Below are 25,314 nucleotides of genomic sequence, written 5' to 3'. Positions count from 1 at the left end.
ACTAAAATCATAATCGAGTTGGGATGAATAGTTGATTGGGGATGAATTGTTGAACGCTGTCACTATCGCTGAAAAATTGCGCTGCTATTGCTATCTGTCATTAGATTAGTTAACTGACTAAAGTCACTTAAATATTTTTGTTTTATTTTTATTTTGCATAAAGTTTGAATCCATTATTATGAAAAAAGGCTTTTAGTATTTGAGCTGAGAATAAATTGAATTCGTAACTCAAATCAATTTTTTTGATGAATATTTTTTAATGACGTAGAAATGTTACAGTAATCTTCGTCACAAAACTCATGTAACTGTATTCCTAGTCCGTCGTTCCTAGTGTGTCTTTGTAGGTTTCTCAAGCATGATCCGGAGAACAAGTAAGGCCGTCGGTTCTGCCTTAACCTTTTAGGATAGGAATAGAAAATGTACTGATAATTAAACTGACCATTTAAGTATTTGTCGAGGTCTGGGTGTTTGTACTAGTGTATTGTATGTGTTTTGGGACCCCCGACACAGGAAAAAATTCTACTCGGGGCTGTTGGGTGTAAAGCGTTTATTTATTTATTTAATTTATTTATTTAATTTATTTATTTAATTTATTTATTTTCTATAGCATTGCGATAAAGTTTCTTTCCAACAATTACCTCCCTGAGTAATGCCGTCGGCTGTTTACGTAATATTTTATTTTGTTTGTTGATATTTACTTTATTTTGCTAATAGATGGTACAGTCTGTCTTAAATCGAGTTTATATATGAGTTTTTAAATAAATATTTATCTTCAGTAAGTCTTAAAGCCATAATTAAATTGTTTTTACGTTGATGGATAATAGATGGCGTTGAATCTTCTTTCAAATAGTCTGTGTATCAAATGAAATTCCGATAAAAAACATCAATTAATATTAACAGCTGTAGGGTCAGTTACTTATAATGAATCAGACTCAGTACGTTTAATACATTCTTAACTATTTAATTTATAGAAATCTTCAATATTAATTATGAGAAATTTAAAATACTACAATACTCCCGCACGTCAACGATAATTCCCTTATTTACGTAACACTATTAAAAAGTTTAATTTTCATGTAAAAGCTGAAAATGAAAACGGCGACACTTTATAGCTGGGATGGCGAAAATTTCAACACACACGCGCAGGGCTTAAAGTCAACAGGAGATGTCGCGAATGACGTCGATTTAATTCCGTTTTAAAATGGGATAATGGGGGAAATTTATTTAGATTGTTTTGATTAAAACTTCCATGTGGATTTCGTTTTAAGTGAAATTTTAAGGATTACTGGGATAATTTTACATGTTACGTCTTAGGGATGAAATTGTATGAGTTTGTAGAACTTTGAGGCAATGAAAACTAATTGCGATGTTTAAAAGAAAATTAATTAAGAAAATGAAAGTATAAATCTATTCTTAATAATACGATTCAGCCTGTAACATCCCATAAATCTATTCTCACTGCTGGGTATAGACCTCTTTCTCCATGTAGGAGAAGAATTGGAGGTTAATCCACCACGCTGCTCCAATGCGAGTTGGCGGATGTTCATAATAATAATTACTATAAATAATAATCACACCCATTCATAATATTAGGCAATCAAATCAAAATTACTTCAAGCAGGCTTCAAAGGCACTTTTGTATCGTTGTTTTATAATAAATATATAATTTTTCGCTTAAACCGAATATAAAAATCATCATATCAAAAATTTCGATCTAGCGGGTACATCGTTCCATAGCTTAATTGGCTAGTGCGCCGACACGGTCAGTCGGAGACGCGGGTTCGATCCCCGCTGAAGCCGTCGATTTTTGATATGATATTCAAAAATGTTTAGGATTCCTAATGTGTGGGTAACACAGAAATAAAATCGTACAAATTTATATCTGTTTTTTGATTATATGAGTATATTTATATTTATAACTACATACTGTAGTGACAAAAAAGTGTAAGGAACGCTTACGATAAGCGGTTACAATTTTTTTTATGTGTTTTATACATACGTAAATTTATACGCACGTAAGAAGCTATACTTCATTGGCTAGCTAACTTCACGTTGCTAACTTCTTCTTCGTTGACTAGCTAACTTCAGGGTGTCGGTTTTTTGTGATGGTGTGCGCACGCATCGTAAAAATTTACTCTCATCATTTTCCCTAACGCGCCAAAAGAAATATAACTTAAAAAATTTTGATGTTTTATTTACGTACATATGCTTAAACGGATTGTCATATCAACATGCATACGTTTAGGTATACATATATATATTTCTTTGTTTGCGACTCATGTAATTATGCCGTTGCTGCCAGATGCGTCGCAGCACAGGCGACAACCGTTAATATAGTTATTCGAGAAATTCACGCCAGCAATTAGTGAAGGTTCTCAACCTTCAACGCCTCTATTCTGTACACATCTACAACTATACAGGACATAAATGCATATCTGTATAATTACATAAATATGTAATGTAATTTCTGTTTTATAATCCCTAGTGTGGAGGTTTTCATTTTATGTAAATCATTTTATAACTTATTTATTTAACTTATAATGTATCTGCATAAATACATAATTATTTTCTTTTAAACTATGAGTATTTTTATTTTGTTTAATAAAGATAAAATGTTTTTATATATGATTGAAAAATATACTTACATATATTACGCATTGAATAAACTATACGACGATTCAGCTTGTAATATCCCACTGCTGGGCATAGGCCTCTTTCGCCATATAGGAGATGGATCGTAGCTTAATCCAAAGTACAAAGATATAAATTTAAAAGTTAGAAGCCAACATTATTATCAAATATAAATTGCACTTTTTTGCCACCAGGGTTCACTTCAAAGCTGCAGCGGAAGACGATTACGCCGACTTCACTTGTGAAGCGAGACACGAAGCTCTGCACAGGGATATGCCGATGCGGAACACGGTACAGCTCAGCGTGCTATGTAAGTGTAATTGCGTATAATTGTATAATTGTACTACTTTGTATAATTCTACAAAAATGTATAATTGCACTACTTTGTATAATTACACAAAAACGTATAATTGCATTAAATTGTATTGTTTTAAAAATAATTTACTATAGTGAAGTAAATTTTATAATAGTTTATATTTATCTATCTATAAAGAATCATCGAGTTGTACTGGTGTATCTCTACTAACGCTATAATCATCATTAGAAAACTCAACACGCCGATTCAAAATGTCTATATAAATCTCCTAACAAAAATATTTTAACATTAAACAAGATTTAAGATATTTTACGCCAGATAGTTACTTACTGAGTGTAGGTTATAAATATTCACGCAATGTCTGCAGATTAACGTAGTAAACTAAACAAGATATTTAAAAACGTGCCCAAGACCATGGCTCTTGCGATAGTGACTTAATATCTGAAACAAAAATGACCAACAGCAAACATAGTAAAAGACCTGTATTTAAGTTTTTACTAAAAAGGAATTAATACTTATAGATAAAGCGTATTATTTTGTGCAGAATTACATAGATGATAAAGATGAGTGGACTTAGTGACGCTGTTTTTCATGCAAGATATTACTAATTTTGTAGTAAAACACAGTTTATATGTTATCTTAAAAGAGTAACTGCGGAGTTTCTTACCGATTCCTCTCTGAATCTAAACTCTGCACCGGTGGCAGCTTCACTTTTAAAATTTTAATTTTTAAAATGTCGACTCGAAAGTGCTTTTGAAGCCTATTTGAATAAAGTTATTTTTGATTTTGTTATATACAATAAAAGTGAAAAAACTTACAATAAATACGAGCTGTACCGCGCGGTTTCATCCGTGTACATTCCGATTCCGCATGAATATCATGAAAAGTTATCATATAAAATAGCTTATGCACTATTAAGGATCTACAATAGTCTACGTTTTATCACAATCATACCGTAGTAATTACGTGAACAAGTAACAGTAATTTGCAACATTTTGTATAATATTAGTAGGAGAACCAATCTGGTGCCTACCTAAATAAAGCGGGAGAGAACTTTACGATGCGCTAAAATATAATTATGTATGTATATGTGTGGAGTAACTAGTGAGCGTTGTCCACGCAACCGCTGCTTGCGTAGCAACCATGAGAATGGCGTGTGCTACATACCTATATGTCGAGTCACACTGCTCGCTATCTTCGCCATATATTTAAAGAATGATATTACACGTATATGCTCAAATATATAGTTATACTAATTTTATAAAACTGATAAGTTTATTTATTTATTTATTTATTCTTAATGTACACCGAAATATAGACACATATAAAGAAAGATACAATCCAAGATGTATAAAGGCGATCTTATCGCTAAATAGCGATTTCTTCCAGATAACCTTTGGGTACAGGACACAATACAGTAGCAGCGGTTAAGGTGTGCAAAAATTAAGGAGTAAAAATCGATTATAAATAGACAAAAACTACGATATGATAAACTTACATAATTATTAAAAAAGGAAAAAAAGACATAGAAATAAGCAAATATTTTTAATATTTTTAATTATTTTAAGTTTGTTTGTTTGTTTACGCGCTAATCTCAATTGAAAAACTTTTATGTTGGGTAACCCATTTACCGAAGAAGGCTTATAGCTTATAAGGCAATTTTATCCTTAAACTAGCTGCCCGGACAGACTTTGTTCAGTATAAAGTTAATAGTAATAATTAAACAAAGCAATTTTTGTTTTTAATTTTAGTATTAAAACCTTCCGTGGGCCTTAAGGAATATACAAAAAAAAATACATTAGCCGAAATGTTCGAGCCATCCTCGAGTTATACGCTTAGCAACATTCATTTTTATTTATATATATAAATAATATAATAAGATTATAATTTTATCAACATAATTTCATTTCACGACGTTTTCATGGTGCCTCGTAAATAACAATTATTATTATATATTATTTTAATAAAATATAATATATATAATAAGAAACTTACAATATGCTTAATTTTAAAAATGTTCATCACGTTCTTTGCGGTATTTTTAAACAATAGAAATACAAATTAAACACTCCAGAACTTTCTAGAAGAACATACTCACTTTATGATGAGAAAAGGTAGTTCCGAGCTCTGTGTTCGTTTTCCCTGTTACATCAACAATGAGTACAAGAGTCAGTAGGTTTTTCCTGAACTTTATATCGAACTTGGGTATCTACGCTTTTGAAAGTTTCGCCTAGTTTAATTGCTTCAGTTCTTGTGCCACGGTACTATGCCCGTGTGTGAATGTATCTATTGTATTTTATGTATGTGTGTGTTTGTCTTTAAATGTACACCTATACTGTTGAAATATTTTTTTTTTGTGTTGTAATGTTGATAAAAGTAAATGAAATAGAAATTTATTTGTTTTCGTATTCAGACGGAAGATTAAAAGCCGTAAAATATCTCGTAATTGCAAGTCAAACAGTGAACATAACCAAAGTCAAGGGATAAAATTGTATATGACAAAAAATATGCGCTAAATTTGTTTTAATATTTTGACCAATTTTTTTAATTAGAAAATATGCTCAGGAAGTATATAGGCCGTAAAACATCACATAATTACAGATCGAGCAGTAAAAATGAGCAAAGTCAGGTTTTGTTAAATTCATAACAAAATTGTATATTACAATAGAATATGTGCCAAATCCCAAATAAAGCCAATTATACAAATATGGTTCAGACCCTCCGACAATAGGAGCATTGTCTCCCGCGACGCCTATATTTCTGAAACAGTAACATCAAATTAGGACGGCCCCACGCTGAGCCTAATATGGGACATGACAGGGGATTCGTGTTATTCATTCGATGTATATTTTTATCATTTATAAAGAACTAGTGGTTCCCTGCGGCTTCACTCACATTAGTGTAAGGGAAACAGTTACGAAAATACGATATAGCCTTTTATGGTAAATGGACTATCTAAAACAAAAAGAGTTTTTCAATTCGAACCAGTAAGTAGTTCGTGAGATTTACGCGTTAAAAAAAAACAAACATTCTTTTCAGCTTTATAATATAGTATATTCGGTCACCAACCCGCCTGCCCAGCGTGGTGACTATGGGCAAAACACATAAGTTCACGCCATTTTTGGAGTGAACTTGTGGAGGCCTATGTCCAGTAGTGGACTGCGATAGGCTAATGTGATGAATATTAGTATAAATATTGTTTGACACTAGCTCCGCGGCTCGGTTTCACTTGTATAACTTCTGATCATAATCTATAAAGCTTATCTTGAAGTATAAATCTTCTTCTATAGGTATATAAATAAAAATGAATGATGCTAAGCGCATAACTCGAGAATAGCTCGACCGATTTGGCAAATTTTTTTGTATGTTCTTTGAGGCCCACGGAAGGTATTAATAGTTAAAAAAATTAAATAAAATATTAAAAAATAATGTTAAAACTATCACCGATTCTAAATAATTACATACACACAGCTTTACGTATTCTATTTAAACAGAACCCCGCAAAGCTAAACAAACAAGGAGACAAAAACAATTACAGCGTTCTTGAAGCGATGAAACCGTTTGAATTCAGACGACGTTGCTTACATTTGAAATTCGGTTTTAAGTTGTAAATTAAATTGATAATATCTTGATAACATTACTTAAACTGTTTCATTTATTTACAAAACTAGTTGACTGTGTTGACGTTTCTTTTTAACTGACTTCAAAAAAGAAGGAATTATTCAATTCGATTTGTATTTTTTTTTTATGAGTACAAATTATAGATTTATAGTTACTAGTACCTGTTGTGATAACTCCCTTTTCATTTGATGTGGTTGTGTGATACCATTTAAATTTGAACGAGGTCTGATTTGTAGTTTTGGCTGTGATTGGCTGTGTTTTGATGTGAATCTGTCTGATTTTTTTTTTTGTTTGAGAAATAACTCAATTATCTATTTACACACTTTGTATTTTCAGTTTCGCTCATATTGGTAATTGATTTAGCTTTGCTACATATAGAGTGGTATAATTTGACCAACAATCAAACAGCTTACCTAATATTAAGCGATTACCGTAGCTTATAGATGCTTGCAACACCTGGAGAATTGCAAGCGCGTTGCCGACCCTACCCTCACCCTCACCAGGAGCTCCGATCACCTTACTCAACACAGGAACACAACACTCCTTGAAAGCAATATTATTTAGCTGTGATCTTCTATAAGGTCGAGGTACTTCCCCAGTCGGGCTGCTCCAGATTTTAAGCAGGATTTATCCTGCTGTTCCCTATCTCACTCAGTAGATAGTCCAATAATAATTATTATTCTTCTATACAGAATATCATCATAATATAATGTGAAAATACTTATGTTAGTAATATTTTATTTTATTTTTTCACCTTTAATCTTGTAGATGTTTAAGTATTACGTAATTAGTGAAAATTTCGGTTTTGAAATATAAAAAAAAAACATTCAAAATTTCATTAAACGCATGTTCTCTTATAAATAAATTATGCTATGATTCTAATGAAATTTACTTTGGGTAAAATAATCTTAACAATTATCCGTTCGAGATGAAAGCTCTCGTAGTATTCCAGGAATTTATTTAAAGTTTAATTCAAGAATGCTTTGGCGATTACTTCCAGTCTTGTAGTGTAAAAGCTTGTAGAATAATTAAAGTTTTATTATTATTCTTCGCTCTAATCCTAATTTTAGATTGTTCATTATAAAAGATAATTACATAATGATTTCCTATTAAAGTTGTTATTTTCTTGTGATAAATATTAATTTACATATATAATTAACAAAAAGGGTCTAAGAATGGCCATAATCAAAACGTTTTAAGATATATGGTCGATAAACCTAGTATTAAAATTTAAATACATTTTCATGTCAGTCAGTTCAGCCTATTACAGTCCACTGCCGAACATAGGCCTAGCCAAGTTCGCGCCGAAATCCCGCAGTCCTCTTCCAGCCTTACACACGGTCGTTTATTTCTAAGTTAGACAACCTCATGCAATAGCCAACTGATGTAATGTGTATGCTTTAATAAATGTACACAACATAATACATCTACAAATATTAGATAAAATTTATCTTTTTGTATGAAACACTTCGTATTCCTAAAACTACCCGGTAGTACGAGTATATATCAACTAACCTCTTACTCAAACATGATCTCATCCGACCAAAGGGTTGTCATAAGTACGGATTAACACTGTAACACAAATATGACCTCAAACTAACAATAATAAAAACCCGCAGAAGATAATCTTGAGATAGATAAAAAAAACCAACTTAATCCTGACAAATATCACCAGATGCCGTTCAGAGTAATTGTCTCGACCGACCTAACTGAATCTTCGAAGATAATCCTGACGTTTATAACTATGGCAATTTGTTTAGTAGCCCACTTCAGCGTATGAAGAATTGCATGCAATTCACATTTCGATTTTTATTGGAAATTCCACTAAAAAATTAGTTTTTATTGTATATATTGTATTTGCTATTTTGGAAGTCTTTTAAAGTTATTTCTATTTTATTTTATGTAAGATTAACTATACTGGCAGGATTTAATTTTAAAATGCCTCAAACGAGCTGTTTTTGGATTTAATTTATTTGAATAATTTTTTTTCTCTTTTCTCTTTAATAATAACATTTTATTTATTATTTATTTTATTTTTTACTTTATTGTAAACCACAAATATATTACAAACAAAGCATAAAGATAGTTACAGACAGTGAAGTACAATGGGCGGACTTATGGCTAATTAGCTATTTCTTCCAGACAACCCATACATGTGCTGTGTGGCTACGGCACTAAAGAATTTAGCCACCCCTTCTCTTCCCGTGGGTGTCGTAGGAGGCGACTAAGGGATAACAAGGTTCCACAACCACCTTGGAACTTAAGAAGCTGACCGATGGCGGGATAACCATCCAACAGCTGGCTTTGAAATACACAGGCCGAAGACGGGCAGCAGCGTCTTCGGTGCGACAAAGCCAGTACTGCGGTCACCAACCCGCCTGCCCAGCGTGGTGACTATGGGCAAAACACATGAGTTCACGTTATATTTGGCGTAAACTTGTGGAGGCCTATGTCCAGCAGTGGACTGTATAGGCTGTAATGTAACCCATACATAGAAAGGAAACTTATTATCTAAATCTAAATTGGGTAGGTGGTGTAGATGTATAATAAACTTACATACAAATGTCTACATTCAGTATAAAGTAATACATTCAATATTTAGTATTTTATTTCAAGCGATTTATTTTAGAAAATGATATTAGCAATCAGACCAGATATTTTGAAATTGCTTATTTGCTTTTGAATGGATATTACAATACTCGCCAACCCGCATTGGAGCAGCGTGGTGGATTAAGCTGTAATTCTTCTCCTACATGAGATCTATATTTGATAATATGTATATGTATGTCATGTCCTTTTGGCAGAGATCACTCCTTTAGCGATAAGACCGCCTTTTGTACATGTCTATATATTTTATTCTTTCGATGTAAAAAATTTCTCATTTAGTGTACAATAAAGAGTATTTGTACATAGGAAAAGAGGCCTATGCCCGGCAGAAGGATATTATAGGCTGAAGCGTAGCATATACCTACTATTTCCACTCTCCTGCAGATTTTTTAAATAAATAAATAAATATATTTAACACACACAGACACGGTCGTTTGTAAATAAAATAAGCAAACGTAACGCTAAAAGGTCGTAATATCTAAATATTTTATAAATGATAATAAAAGCAAATAAGTTAGAACATATTTATCCAAAACGGAACATATTTTGGTTATTAATGAGTTTTAACCACAATTTACTATCTAAAATCAACTGTCCAACATAAACAGACAAAATTTAGTCTATTTTGAGGGAATCGCCAAAAACCGTGTACATATACCAACATTGCACATAACGTGTATACGGACTCAGGAATAGCCTGAACAGGCTCGGGCATAGAGAGCATGCATTATTAATATCCCATTTAAAGCTTACGTCAATGTTGACTCTGTCCCATTGGCCACTATTGACTTTAGCGAAGCGACGAAATTTATCTTTAGTTTCAAAGTTAAGTTACGTGATACAAGTGGCAAACTGTTTATTTACATTGCTGATTTTGCAGAAGATAAATAAGAGAATTTTTGCGAAATTTAACTGTCTACGTATTTCCTACTGTTGGCTTTAAACTTTTAGAGGATTAGCATAGTTTTATAAAATTAGGGTAGAAAACAGACGTATGGTCCAATAATGGTCTACCTGTAACACCAAAAGATTTTCAAGTGCTTTGCCAAATCCATATCCGACCTTCCTCAGGAGCCTTCTACTTGAGACCAGTGTTATTTACTTGGGATCGTCTGTAAAGTTGAAACACTTCCCCAGTTGGGCTGGTCCAAATTTTAAGCAAGATATACCCTACTATGCACCTCATAGACATATCACAATATCTTGTAAAATTTGCAAAGTTTTCTACAACACTAAATTTCCAGAACTTTCCATATTTACCAGTTGAGCTACTATCAAATATACAGACCACTTTTTTACTCCATAAATGCTGTAATTGGACAAGCAATTAACATTAATGGATTAAACTTTATTGACATAGCACCAAATGGTTATTTTGATTAAGAGAATATAGACAAAATTAATTGTGTTGTATAGAATAAACAATTTTGTAGCGTTTGTCGACTTCGCTAAAATAAAATTATTTTAGTAATAAAAGTATCTTATATTACTTCTAATACCCCCAAAAATATCTGTACAAAGTTTCATGATGATCGGTTAAGTAGTTTTCGCGTAAAAGTGAAAAAAAAACAAACTTACATTCACGTTTATAATATTAGTAGGGATACTATTGATTTATAAATGTTTTTTTTTACATCAGAAGATACATGGCAAACGGAATTTAATGTAACTTATTTTACAAAATTGAATAAAATTATCAATTAAAACAACTAAATAGGATATTTTTAGAGGATAACTGTCTCTAGAATCTAATGAATAAAATGAATGTAAAATAAAGTTTAAAAACGTCGAATTTCAATTAAGCAATCTAAATAACAATTCTATAATCAAAAAAATATATACGATCTCATTTTCACATAAAAATGAAAAATGAAATGTTCAAAAATATCAAAAAAAAATACGGTAAAAGCAACTAGTGTAAAATGAAAAAAAAATGTTATTGTTGTACAAGTACTATTGGTTCATTATACAGATAATAATGATTCATTTCAGAAACAATATTTAAAACATCTCGAACATTCCACGGGAGTGTATTGTTCGATGGCTTCATTATCATCGAAATGCTTAATAACTAATGAGATTTGGGACATATCTCGTTACTCTAATTTCATCATGAATAATGACTTGTCTTGAATAGAATCAAATATATATCTAATAGGCATATTAATGACTAATTGTTTCTGGCTATTTTGAGTGTATCTGTTCTGGTAATTAAAAACGTAATTCCCTAAAACCAAAAAGACACCAATGATATCAAATTCCACAATATTTCTTTCGCAAATATTATCAAAATCAAGGACACGATCACAAGAGTAAAAGATAAAATTACATTTTCAAGCACTTCCATAACAAATGACAAAAAAAAATGTCCACTTTCACAAAATAGAAATGGTCACAGAAAAAAAGAAGCGTGTAAAAGGCGATTTAAAAAAGTAAAAGTAAATATAACGTAGGTTGAATCGAATGGAATAATTAATAATTCATTGAGGGCAAGGAACAAACGTCTCTGGAAAATAGGACTTCATTTTGCAATTCGAAATTTGTTTGCAGACGGTCCTGTACGTCCAAACGCTGGGTTTTCGGTTGTAATTTCAAGGGATTTACCGGAAGATTTGTCGTGAAATTTACTTGAGGATGTAATTTTTTTTTTATTTATTTCTACTTTCGTGCTTTTCCATCATTTCAGCAGTTGTATAGAGGAATACCTAAGGTACCATATTGTTTGTCGGACTTTTTTAACCTGACGACCCTCGTTGCTCCCGACGATAATTTTGTTTTGGTTTTTAGCTATTTTTGGTAAAAACTAATTGAACAGCTCCATTCTTTATCAAAATTATTTAAAGCGTTAATGATAAAGACAATTTCTTTTTTGTCTACTAATACTTGTTTATTTATTTTTAACGAGCTTTGAAATCAAGTTCACTTATTATGAAGATTCAGCGCGATTCAAAGTTCTCAGAATCAGATAACAATAAAAGCGCTTTTCAACAATGTTTTACAAGGAATTGGGAATATTACTTAGCATCATTTTAATGAGATCTGAATTTAGATCTTTTGATCGTTTATTAGAACACTTTGAAGGATCACGTGTCATCAGATTCATAGAAAAGCGAAGTGTATTTTGTTATCTATATAAATAAAAGTTAATCACTACATGTGTTACTGAACAAAAAAAATTTTATGGATTGGCAATTTTTTTTTACCGAAATGGCAATTTTCTGTAACTTTTTCGTTATAATATAGTTAATTGTGAGTAGAAGATTCCCTTGAAATGAAAAGTTAAGGGAATTGCGGAAAGCTAGTTACTAATATGGTTCTAAGCACAAAATTCACAGTTTTACGGCCACCATTTATAATAGGGTATGAGTATGAAAGGTTTATACCATTATTTATATTACTGAGTGGAAATAGAAGAAATATACAATGTCTATAACAAAAAATAATGACATAAATAGAGTTATTGTTGCTTAGTTATCCTAAAGGTCAGTAGAGCACCTGTAACTCCAACACGTTGCAGATGTTCGGGCAGCAGTAATTATTTAACACCATGTGATGTTATCTGCTTCTTTATCTCCATTTTTATATTACTGCTATTTCATAAATATATACTTGTATTATAAAACTGAAAAGTTTGTTGGTTTTTTTTTGTATTTTTGTTTAAACGCTCTAATCTCAGGAACTACTTGGTTCAAATTGAAAAATTATTTTTGTGTCGGATAACCGCCTATATACCTAGAAAGGCTATAGCCCCTTTTTCTTAAATCAACGCTGGTCTAACCGCGGGGAACAGTTAGTATCTAAATATTTAGAATATTTTAACACCACCACTACAAATAGGTGATTTTTCGTTTCTTTTTTTAAAGGTAACTGTTGTACGAAACGTTTGAAAATAAAAGCAACCGGATGATTTGTCTTCGAGTTAGAACTGCAATCAATTCGAAAAATGCAGTTTCGAAAAAAATGCGTTTTAAGATAAAATGATTGATTTTATTGTTTTCAATAAATCAAATCATACTTACTGACAGCTAATCTGCTATTATAGGCCCATATAATTTACCTTTATCTTCTTTCTACTAATTGCATTAAAAAAAAACAAAAAAAAAAACTGAATAATAGAATAACCCATGAGTTGCATTAGTCACAATATTTGTTATTGTGTTATTTTTATAGGCTATCGAAATATTTAAAAAAAAATGTGTTTTTTTTCAAAATCTCACACTAGGTGTGCCCTTTTAATATGCAGTTACACATGCCCTTTTCAAACACCCAGAGGCCTAATGAAGGTACGGTGTCCTTAACTGTTAAAACGTGTCATTTTGTTCGGGTCACTTCGTTAAAAGTCGGCTCTTTCCTACTTGATACTCTATAATACATATATCTATAAAAATTTTGAAATATTAAAATAACCCCGTTTAATTTCTACTAAATTCATAATATGCATGATACACGGTACATATACCAAAATAACATTTTTTATAATTTTTGTCTGTCTCTCTGTCTGTGTGTTTGTCTGTTTGTTCCGGCTAATCTCTAAAACGGCTGGACCGATTCTGACGGGACTTACACTGGCAGATAACTGATGTAATAAGGAGTAATTTAGGCTACTTTTTTTATAACTGCGAACTGAACAATAACTATTTTGTTAAATTCCACGCGGATGAATTCGCGGGCACATCTATTATTACTATATATTATGTATTTAATATCTATATAACATTGTATTTATATTGTATTCGACTGAGATAGTGTGTAACAGGAAATATCCTCCTCAAATACTGAAGCAGTCCGACTGCGAAACGTACCTCGCCTTACAGAAGATCACAGCCAAATAATACTGCTTACAAGCAGTTTTGTTTTCCTGTGGTGAGTAAGGTGACCAGAGCTCCTGGATTTAGGGTTACGGTCGGCAACGTATTTACGATGCTTGAGGCGTCTACAAGCTAAGATAATCACTCACCATTAGGTGAGTGAATTGTATAACTATTTTTTATGTTCTAATTTACTACTCGCCTGCTTCGTTTGTCTACATATATTTTTTATATATTTCGTTATAACTTTTATATTATAAACTAGCTGCCTGGACAGACTTCGTTCTGCCAAAAGTAAAAATTATAGCAAAACTTTTTTAACTTTTTTTGTATTAAAACATTTCGTGGGCCTTAAATAACACGCAAAAAAAATTGCCGAATCGTTCGAGCCATCGAGTTATGCGCTTAGCAACATTCATTTTTATTTATATGTAAGATTTATAATTGATTTTAAAGGATATTTTAAATAAATACCATTGTAAGTATACTAAACACACTTTTTTTCAGTTTCAAAATGAAGGTGTTTTACTGTATTTTACAGATTAAAAAATACTTAAGTAGGCTTCAAAGCACTTTTCCGTCACTTTACAAAAATGTAAATTAATTTTTTTTTCATTATTTTATTTTATTTCAAAGTGAAGCTACAACCTGTAATTAGATTCTGCTAAGAAGGAATGGGAAGAATTTTTTTTTTAATTTGTCTATGTAAGTATGATGTATATAAGATATCAATCGCTATCACCTGTGTATGATAACAACCGGGACCGAGAGCTTAACGTGTTCTCCAAGGCGACTGTCTAGCAGTCTTTCTATTTATCACATATTAATAAACTTGTTATTTTGTTAAAAAAAGTATTCACGTTCAAAATATATTTTCATTGTTTCTGATATCGTGCGACGTTTATTAAACTCGGCAACAATATCTCGCTAAATACAGGGTGTTCTGAATTCCATGCGCCTGTATAATTACATCACACACTGTGTTTTCTTTTCCCCTATGCTCAGGTTACGTAGTGATGTGTGTTTATCGATAAAAACTTGCGATATATGAGATTTTATATTCGAATTATGTATTTTTTTTTGTTCCTTGCAGTGTGTTAAATTAATTGTAATTACAGAAAATTATTCTAGAACTTTGGCATAGTTTAAATTTTGTTTTTATTTAAATGTGCAGTCTCTAGGTCTGCTATAAAATTAATTATCTTTAGACGGAACAACGTTAACAAAGCATATAAATTACAAAAAAAAAAAATTATATTGATATGCTTACATCAAAATCAGAATTGTAAAATTGTGCGTTTCGAGTACCAAATTCCTAGTATATTTTCAAGTAACATTCAACAAACATATGTAAGTAGTATTAAAAAAAAAATAGTATATAATAATACAATTTTTGAATTTTCTAACTCTGCTTTAAATTATCGATAAGTGATATAACTAATTAACTAAGACAAGTACCGTAAATACAGTTTTTCAAAAAAAAAAACAAAAAAAGTAAGTTATCAATGTATTTTATATATCGATTAGTGTAAGCGTCACATCCCTCCGTCTCAAGAATTTCGCAAGAGGGCTCGCTGTACTGAAATAAAAATATCATACAAGGACACATGCGGTGTTGAGTTGCAGAATAGTGTTAAAAATATCTTTTAGCTATTAGAATTAATATAAGCTTTTATGCTATACAACCTGCGCAGCGTAGCTTTACTCGCTTAAGTCTGAACTCTGCAGGACTGGTCATCTTAATAAAAACGTTTCACACTCAACGGATCCCCCGGTAGCATTTTCTCCTGTGTCGGGGGTCCGGAAACACATACAATACACAAACACAACGCCCAGACCACGACTAACATCTATATGATCGATACAAATGTCTGTCGTGAGCGGGAATCGAACCCGCGACCGCCAGCGCAACAGCCAGTGCTATTACCGCTGCGCTAACGACGATAAATAAAAGATGACGTTATTTGTTATTTTAAGAATAATTTACCAGTAGCATATGTATGTCACTTAGTGATAGCTTAGCGACAAGTTATCGCTGCGTCATATAAGCCACATTTACAAAGTACAACTTGCTACCCACGTGGATGAAACTTAACTTGTTACAATAATCTTTAGGATTTCGTATTAAGAATGTCGATGAAACTTTTATAATATCATGAATATTGTGTACTTGGATACGTCAATATTGGTTTTCGAATAAAGAAGATTTCACTTCGACTGTATTTTTGTTTGTTACCTCATAACTTTTTACTGGGTGTACCGATTTTGATCATTGTTTTTTATCAAAAACTGGTGCTAATAATGTGGTACCATTTAAATGTGATCGCCATCTTAAGAGTATTTTTAAGTTATTCCTAATATTTCATATTTAATTGATAACTATTCGACTACCTACGTTGTATTACTTCTCGATGCAAATTAAAGTCGATAATTTTTCCTTTGCGAGAAATCACAATGATTTACTTTTGGACTTTATTGACTTTATTACCTTTTGTCACTCAGATCCTCCAGGCGCCCCCTATATCGAGGGTTACGCTGAAGGCGAGACGGTACGACGAGGTCAGAGCCTGGAGCTGGTCTGCAGGAGCCGGGGTGGTAACCCACCGGCTCAGCTCATCTGGTACAAGAATGGTGAACAAATACGGATGGCTTACAGGTATGTACCATATTAGTGGAGATGGCTATAGTTTAGGTTTGTCATCTGCGTTGATCTACCTTCCTAGGTAACCCCTTTAGGTTGATGAAAGAACCCAACAACTTTATTAAGTATTTTTCGGTTATAAATATCATCATCATCATCATCATCATTACAGCCTATACAGTCCACTGCTGGACATTGGTTTCTACCAACTGCCCCTAATAGAGTATACTCCTGTGTCGAAAGTCGGAAACACATAATATAAAATGATATGAAATAAAAAAATATATAAAGTGGACTACACACACTTAGCTGACGTCGAAAAAATGTTACATTCTCAATAAAAAATAAAAAATAAAAAAATAAATAAGGTAGCAAAACATCGATCAATATTACAAACACAACCGCCCAGACCACGACACACATCAGAATGGGCAAAACACACAGTGGCTTTTTGAAAGACACAATTTTCAACTCTTGACAGGAAGCAAACATCTCTATGACCTACACAAATATTTGTCATGAATGGGGATCAAAATCCGACCGTCTGATCAAAGGCCAATCCCGTGACCGCTATACCGATGCGCCTATCGCCTGTCACTTCAACTTGTTAATTTCAACACAAAATACTATTTTACTTCACTTAAATTGGTCAAGGGGCGTGGCTAAGCTGACAGTAATCAGTCATCATTTTCATAACACGGTCAAAATGAAGTTACAATATTTACCAATATGCATACAATATCTTGACACAAACGGACAATTCGAATTCAGTTGTAATATAAAAGTGAGTGTCTATTTGTTACCGCAAAGTGGATTTATTATTGGCAAAGTTTTCTCGTAATGTATAAAAATAAGGGTGTGAGCAGACTGTGCCTTAAAAGATATGCCAAAATTAACGAAAAATCGAGATTTTTTTATCATTATCATAATATAGTTATGTTGTTGTTTGTTTTCCGTGTATCGTAATATGATATTTTTAGCCTTTATCGCTGTTCAGTAGATCCTCAATTGACAAAAACACACTAATGATTTATCAATCACTCAGTCAGTTCAGGCTATCGTAGTCCACCGCTGGACATAGACCTTCCGAAATTCGCGGAGAACATCCCGGTTTTCCGCAACCCTCATGGAGCTACCATCGGCAACAAATAAATATTGAACTCAAATGTTTGAAATATAAAAAATGTATTTAAAATTGCATAAAAATTTGATAACAGTCATCTAAAACGTATATTTCGCTAAATACGAAACGTATCTAAAAATAATTGACATTAATAAAATTACTGCATTTAAGACATTTATCTTAAGTATTTTAAGCATATAATTTAAAAAAAAAAAATTTTTGAGATATATTTTAAAAACTTAAAAAAATTGAAACTAACAATAACAAATCAACATATATTTACCATCAAAACAAAATAACTTAAAGTACGTAATATTTAATGAATAAAGAAACAAAACCGATCCCTTTCGATAAACCATATCAAAGCTATAAAAGCTCCGAAGACAACAACGAGCTTTCTGCCTACACGGGGACTGTGAAAAAAGCTCCCAACTCCTGACCCCTTCTACCCCATCCCCTCAGACGTTTCAGGGGTCGTATTAAGCTGGCAACAGATAGGGCGTATGTCCCCATGATTTATGTAGCCGTATGTTTAGTGATGTGCGTTTATCGATAGAGTTTTCGTCCACTGCAAGTGTATGCTCAATTTTGGTATTTTTTTCTTGTGACATTTATTTTTTACAATTTTTAATGCATTTCAAAAAAATGATTATGGAAGTTATACTTTTTTGGCATGTTAGGGAAAAATGATAAGAGTAAATTTTTACGATGCCGCACACCGTCACAAAAAACCGACACCCTGAAGTTAGCTAGTTAGCGAAGAAATTAGCACGTGAAGTTGGCTAGCCAATTAAGTATGACTTCTTACGTGCGTACACACACACACTTTTTTAGTAGTAATTTTACGATATTTTAACACCTTATTTAAATATTTTAATAAAATAAAAATAAATAAAATTAATTTATAAATTACTTAAGTTTAAAAAATTATTTTATTTTGCTTACACTTTTACTGTTTAAAAAATGTAATTTTATATTTAAAAAAAAACTAATTCAACTCTTATTCTCTATCATAATCTTGAAATCTATCGCCAAAACAATTGCCGTAAAAAATAAGTATTTCATTTACTTTTTTACTATCGGGTTTAAACGACATCTTACTTACATTTAAATATAAATGTACGCAAAGTACTGAACAACGCGATAAAGCCAGTTTCTTGAAAATATAATTATTCAAATTTACGATTCAAAATTGTTCTCCCTCCAACTTACAACACTACTTATTTTTAGATATAGTGGTCGAAATTCGACCATAATTCATTTAAATTATAAGTTTGAACATTATTAAGGTTCTGTTGCCAAAGACTATACTTCTATATTAATAAACAAAAGAGTATATATGCGTGTGCGTGTCAAATATTTGTGTGTGTGTTATTTTTTTTTTTTTTTTTTTGATTGGTTTAATGTATTTTTATGGATAATTAAAAAAAAAAAAAAATATATATATATTAGCATTCTGCACTCCTATATATTATATAAACTATAAGTATGCAAAATTTCGCTCTCCTCCTTCGGCGCAATTTTCATAAAAAGGGGTACAAAATATTTTGCTTCTCGCATTTAATGTATAGATAGTGGGATATTTACCATGTTTGTTCTTGGTCGAAATCATTAGTCATTGGTAATAATTTCATCATCATCATTACAGCCTATACAGTCCACTGCTGGACATAGGCCTCAACAAGTTTACGCCAAAAATGCGTGAACTCATGTGTATTGGCCCATAGTCACGACGCTGGGCAGGCGGGTTGGTGACCACAGGGCTGGCTTTCTCGCACCGGAGACGCTGCTACCCGTCTTTGACCTGTATCTTTCAAAGCCAGCGGGCCGACCGATGGCGGTTATCCCGCCATCGGTCGGCTTCTTAAGTTCCAAGGTGGTAGTGGAACCTTGTTATCCCTTAGGTCGCCCCTTACGACACCCACGGGAAGAGAGGGGGTGGAAATATTCTTTGGTGCCGTAGCCACACAGCACATATTCAATGAACTGCCCATATCCTCAAAATCTCGCTTCAAGTGATCTAATTACTACGATACAATTAGTCAAGGGGCGTGACTAAGCATAGTTATAGCGATGAATAGTGTCGATACGTTTACTACAAATATATCGATAGTTTTATGTCCGTTTGCTTACGTCACTTATAAAATTGTATTAAGACGGGCCTACCGACAACGGAAGCTGATTTATGAGGTTCGCTAACTGCATTCGCTAGTGACGTTACAAAGTTATCGATTGTTTACCGACTCTATTCAAACCGAGTACGTCACTATTCACTAAAAATGACTTATGTACCAAACCATATGAATATTTAAATACGCCTAGCTAGAGCAGCTGGGCTATATTTAATTGAATTTTACTAACAATTAACATAATAACCCTTATCGCTCCAACAGATCTAAATCTGAAGAACTCTCGAGATATTTCTTTCAAAAAACCCTTTTCAATTTCGTAAGAACAAATCGGGACAATAACAATTCAATTTTATCGTGAACGTTATCGACGATCGCTCAGCACTGCGTCTGGAAAAAAGAATGAATTTTACAAATAATATTTTCTTTTTACCTGATTTTATTTTCTCGGCTTAGGATAGATTCTAGAACGTCAGTACTACATTACGACCTGTCAGTCAATTGTCAGTGGGGATGAGAATTTTAAAAGCAATGTCTCAGATTTGTTACCTACGGGAATGATATTAAAATTAAAAGGTTACAGTTTTATTTATGTTAGAATTGTCTTTATTTAATCCGTTGTATAGAAACTATGGTTGTCTCACGCGGTTTCTTTTAAAAAAATAAATATTTTTTCTATTGCTCTATCGCTTTATCCACGTTTATTTTATTTTTAATAGAAGTAAAAAAATGTGATTGCTGACTTTCAAACCAAGTTTCTTCTACAAATTCAGAGCAAAAATATTTCTTTTTTATACTATTAATGTATTCATATACACGTAATAAGATTCATATACACTTAATAAATAAGAGGCAAGTTAAAAGGTTCTTCTTTGCCAAAATTTAACCTAATTTGGTGAACTCAATAAACACTATAATTGTGTTTTGATTATTATTGTCGTCAGCTTATTAAGTATTTTGTGTGTATGTATGTATGTATGTATGTATGTAGGCATGTAGGTATGTATGTAATTATGTATGTATGTGTGTATGTATGTTTGTATATGTGTATGTATGTATGCAAGTTTGTATCTATTTATGTATGTTTATATTTTTATGGTATTTATATATGAATATATACTAAGCCACTAACGTTACTCTATATTTCCTCCATTTTTTTCTTCTTTATCTGAATTTTACTGGTAATGGATTTTGCACACCCACAAACGTCTGCTCTTGTACGTCCTAAGGTTGGCTGGTAGAGAATGCTTTTAGCATTGAGCCCGCCTTTTGCACAATTCTATAATGTATTGTGCAATAAAGTATAAATAAATAAATTATTCAAACGAAGTGTTTTTTACTTTCCAATATTTTTAAAGTAGTAACTCGAAGCAAAATATAAATCGTAATGTATAAATATAAAATACTAGCTGTATGTAGCCCTGTGCGCTTAGAACCTTTGTGGGCTCATGCACAACACTTTGCTGAAGATCATGACATGATCAAATGTAATATATATATGGGTGCGCAACATTGTTTTTAAAATAGTCTTTGTATCTCCTCGGGAGGACATTGCAACATACGCTCACTTTACAAGTACAAAATGTATATACAGTAGAGAAATAAAAAAGAAACTTGGGCATAGGTCTCTTTCTCCGTGTGCGAGAAGGGTCGCAGCTTAATAAACCACGCTAGTCCACTGTTGGTTAGCGGATAGTTGATGTACCGGAAGTTACATAATATGCTATCCTCAATTCATGTCAAATGGCTTAATTTGTTATATATGTGATAATATATTTTATATATGGTGCAGTTAATTTTACAAAACGAAAACTTGACACTTGATGGTCAGTTGTGTTAGATGTTACGCTTCACCCTGTAATATCCCACTGCTGGGCTTAGGCCTCTTCCCCCGTGTAAGAGAAGTATCAGAGCTTAATCCACTACGCTGCTCCAATGCGGGTTGGCGGATATATTCCCCGCTATGAGTAACGATCGCTATCAGATGTACATGATAACAAACAAGCCGGACGGCGTGACGTGCTCTCCAAGGCACGGTGGGAGGACTCACAAGGACCAAACCACGCCAAACCTTTATTATTATTAAATTAATTCATCTTTGACGTATGTAATATTTTCAGTTATGAGAAAATAAGTAACGGAAAAAGTACTATGAAAAATATAGTAGTTTGTTACAAAACTACCATAAATTCATTACTTTCTTAACGATCGTCTGAGAAATTTAACCGAATGTATAAAAAAACCGATAATGCCAACATTACTGTCACACGAGATTTGTGTTGCCGCATTCCAAGGAATAAATTCGTACTGGGCACTCTTATTTCCGTTTTTAGGGTAACATTGATACTGTTATGTGATTTCCACATTTAAGTAATATTAGTCTTAATGTGTTTTACTTTATTGTTTACTTTTCCTTACGTTTACCTACTTTTTAAATTTTAAATTAATTACAACTTAATACAGTTACCTATAATAAATATTTATTGCATCCAAAAAGTTAAAGTAGGAGAACGATTAAGCTCCCCACCCTTGTATATTGAGAAAGAGCTTATGCCCAGCTGTGTGATATTACAGATAGAATCAAAAAAAGTAAATGTTAGAAAAAGTTGTCTTATGAATAAAAATCAATATTTTTTTGTTTTATTATTTTACACTTTATTGTACACCACAAATATATTACAAACAAAGCATAAAGATAGTTACAGACAGTGAAGTACAATGGGCGGACTTATGGCTAATTAGCCATTTCTTCCAGACAACCCATTTTAATTATGAAACTAAATAAATTATTTATAATACGATAACACCCAAACAAGTCAAGACTCCACTAATAACTGATACAAACAAGAAGTACAAAGCAAAACACGAGAAAAGTCACGTCACAAAATAAGAACTAGTAAAACATATATGCAGGAAGAAAAATATACTGAATTTCATTAAAATACAGCATTATGTGACTCGAGGCGTTCGCGCTCGTAAAAATGTCAGCGGTCCATTGTGAAGCGGGCATTACTTTGATATCGACTATCGATAACCCATTACAGTGTGGCGCATCACTAGTGATGTATGATTTTTTTTTAATGTTTTATTTTTCGCTGGTTGTAAGTTATGATCTGAATAAAATGGGGTTATTAAAAGTATATGACTCGATATATCGATAAAAGTTTACTGTTGAATTTTTAGAATGTATCGATGTTCGTAGTGCTAAGACATAGTTGGTTAGAATTTCTATTTTAATACGTTATTTAAGAAACTGTCACAGCACTGGCTGTTGCACTCACTACAAAGATTTGTATTGACCGTATAAATTTTTTTCGTGGTCTGGGCGTTTGTGCTTGTGTATTGTGTTTCCGGACCCCCGACACAGGAGAAAATCCTACTAGGGGCCATCGAGTGTGAAGCGTGTGTTTATTATTCACTTATTTATTATTATTACAAGAACTTTTTAAAGTATTAAAGAATATTTAGTTATATTATAAAGCTTAAGAGTTTGTTTATTTGAACGCATTAATCTTAGAAACTACGGCTTCGAATTGAAAAATTCCTTTTATGTTGGAAAGTCCATTTACCGGACCATATAATATTCACCGGCCATATAATATTTTAGTATATTTTTTCTTCAAATTAAAACGGGTAACGCCGCAAGGCACAGCTAGTGAATACATAAAGCCCGGATGACGTGACTCTATTTTCATAATCACAAAAAGATAATTAAATTTAAATGTATGAGGTAAATCATTGAATTCGTCTTGATTTAAATAAAATACATAATAAGTTTAAGATATACATGAAGGGCCTTCTTAATTGTTCTTCTTCGATAACTCGAAATATAATTGAAGTTTATTTTATTCAGTTATAAATAATATCCTTCAAATAAATGAGATTTTGTATAATTAATAGATCTCTATAATTGTTATAAAGCTGTTAACTTAATTTGTTTATTTAGACATGGTTGGGAAGAGTAATAGGTACATCGCGCTTCAGCCTGTAATATCCCACTACTGGACATAGGCCGCTTTCACCATGTAGGAAATGGATTAGAGCTTAATCCACCACGCTGCTCCAATGTGGGTTGGCGGATATATTCCCTACTATAAATAACGATCGCTATCAGGTGTACATGATAACCGGGACCGACGGCTTAACGTGCTCTCCGAGGCACGGTGGGGAGACCCACAAGTACTGCACAAACACCCAGATCACACACATCTGTATGGCCATGAGACATGTATTTATAATCATGTCCTTTTTATATTTTCGTATGTATAGCAGCTTATTAAGCATTAGCATTTTCCTGCGGCTTCAGTTACATTAATCTGAAGGGAAAAAACTTAAACCTAACCTAACCTAATCGGCCTATTTATTCAACACACACAATTTCGAACCATTAGTTTTCAAAACTTAGCACCTTTATAATATTAGTATAGATAAAGAAACACAAGTAAATCCGAAAATTATACAAATTATAATACAACTAATGTAAATAAATTCTTATAACAAACAAAAGAGCTGAAAATATTATCAAAAGACAAGAGCGTTCCGTCGCATATTTTCACCTAAATTTCGACTACGTGACTGAAAATTTATATATATCTTTTAGATAGGGCTAAACTGTTTGAACATTTCGCGATCCTGTTTAAAGATTATTATGTTGGCACGAGGTGTATGAAATACAGTCAAACGATCTCGCGGATGGTTGGTAATGTGTTTTATGTTGAACTGAATTGGCTAGAAAACGTCCCACTAAAAACCTCTTTCTGCATGTAGGAGAAAGTTTGAAGGCTGGGGTTTCAGTCACCTCACTGGACCACCGCGGGTTGGTGAATATATTCTCTGCTACGAGTAAAGATCGCTTACTAATAAAATTGAACTTGTATCAATTAACGGAACGAAATCTTTTGGATCTGTGCTGAAAATGGGCGTTTCACAGGAATCCATTCAGGGTCCTTTTCTTTAAATATTTATAAATTATCTGCCGTTTTATATTCAGAATATTTGTGATTTAGTGTTATTTACTGATGATATATCGCTTATTTTTAAAGTGGATAGGACAAAAGTAAATTTTGACGACGTGAACAGTTCTTTATCGCAAAGTCAAGATTGGTTTAATACAAACAACTTGATTTTGGACGCCAAGAAAACGTTGTGTTTGCGTTGCCCGATTGGTTTATTGTTTGAAATATTACAGCTTTCTTAGAGATAAATTTGGATTGTCATCCTCGAATGGTGGAAATTACGTGCTCTCTGAGGCACGGTGAGAAGACTCACAAGGACAGACATCCAGACTGTAAAGAAATATTTGTACAAATACAAATCCAGCTCAAGTGGGGATCGAAGCCTCAATCATAAGTGTTTAGACGTGTACACGCACCACTATGTCAAAGCGGTTATCCGTTAATTTATTATTAGTCTTGTCAAAACTTAAGTAAATAACTAAA

The 25,314-nt window shown here is 32.5% G+C and overlaps 1 protein-coding gene across 1 annotated transcript in view; it reads left to right on the top strand.

The window, feature by feature from the left end:
- LOC123667476 (nephrin) overlaps positions 1-25,314 on the top strand; it is a 116,791-nt gene that overhangs the window by 23,392 nt on the left and 68,085 nt on the right. Inside the window, exons 4-5 of the mRNA XM_045601371.1 lie at positions 2,826-2,941; positions 16,486-16,639. Coding sequence (XP_045457327.1) covers positions 2,826-2,941; positions 16,486-16,639 — 270 coding nt within the window. The remainder of the gene's footprint in view (positions 1-2,825; positions 2,942-16,485; positions 16,640-25,314) is intronic.

This window comes from Melitaea cinxia, chromosome 28, assembly GCF_905220565.1.
Source record: "Melitaea cinxia chromosome 28, ilMelCinx1.1, whole genome shotgun sequence".
Taxonomy (NCBI): domain Eukaryota; kingdom Metazoa; phylum Arthropoda; class Insecta; order Lepidoptera; family Nymphalidae; genus Melitaea; species Melitaea cinxia.
This window is presented reverse-complemented; position numbering and strand designations above follow the sequence as displayed.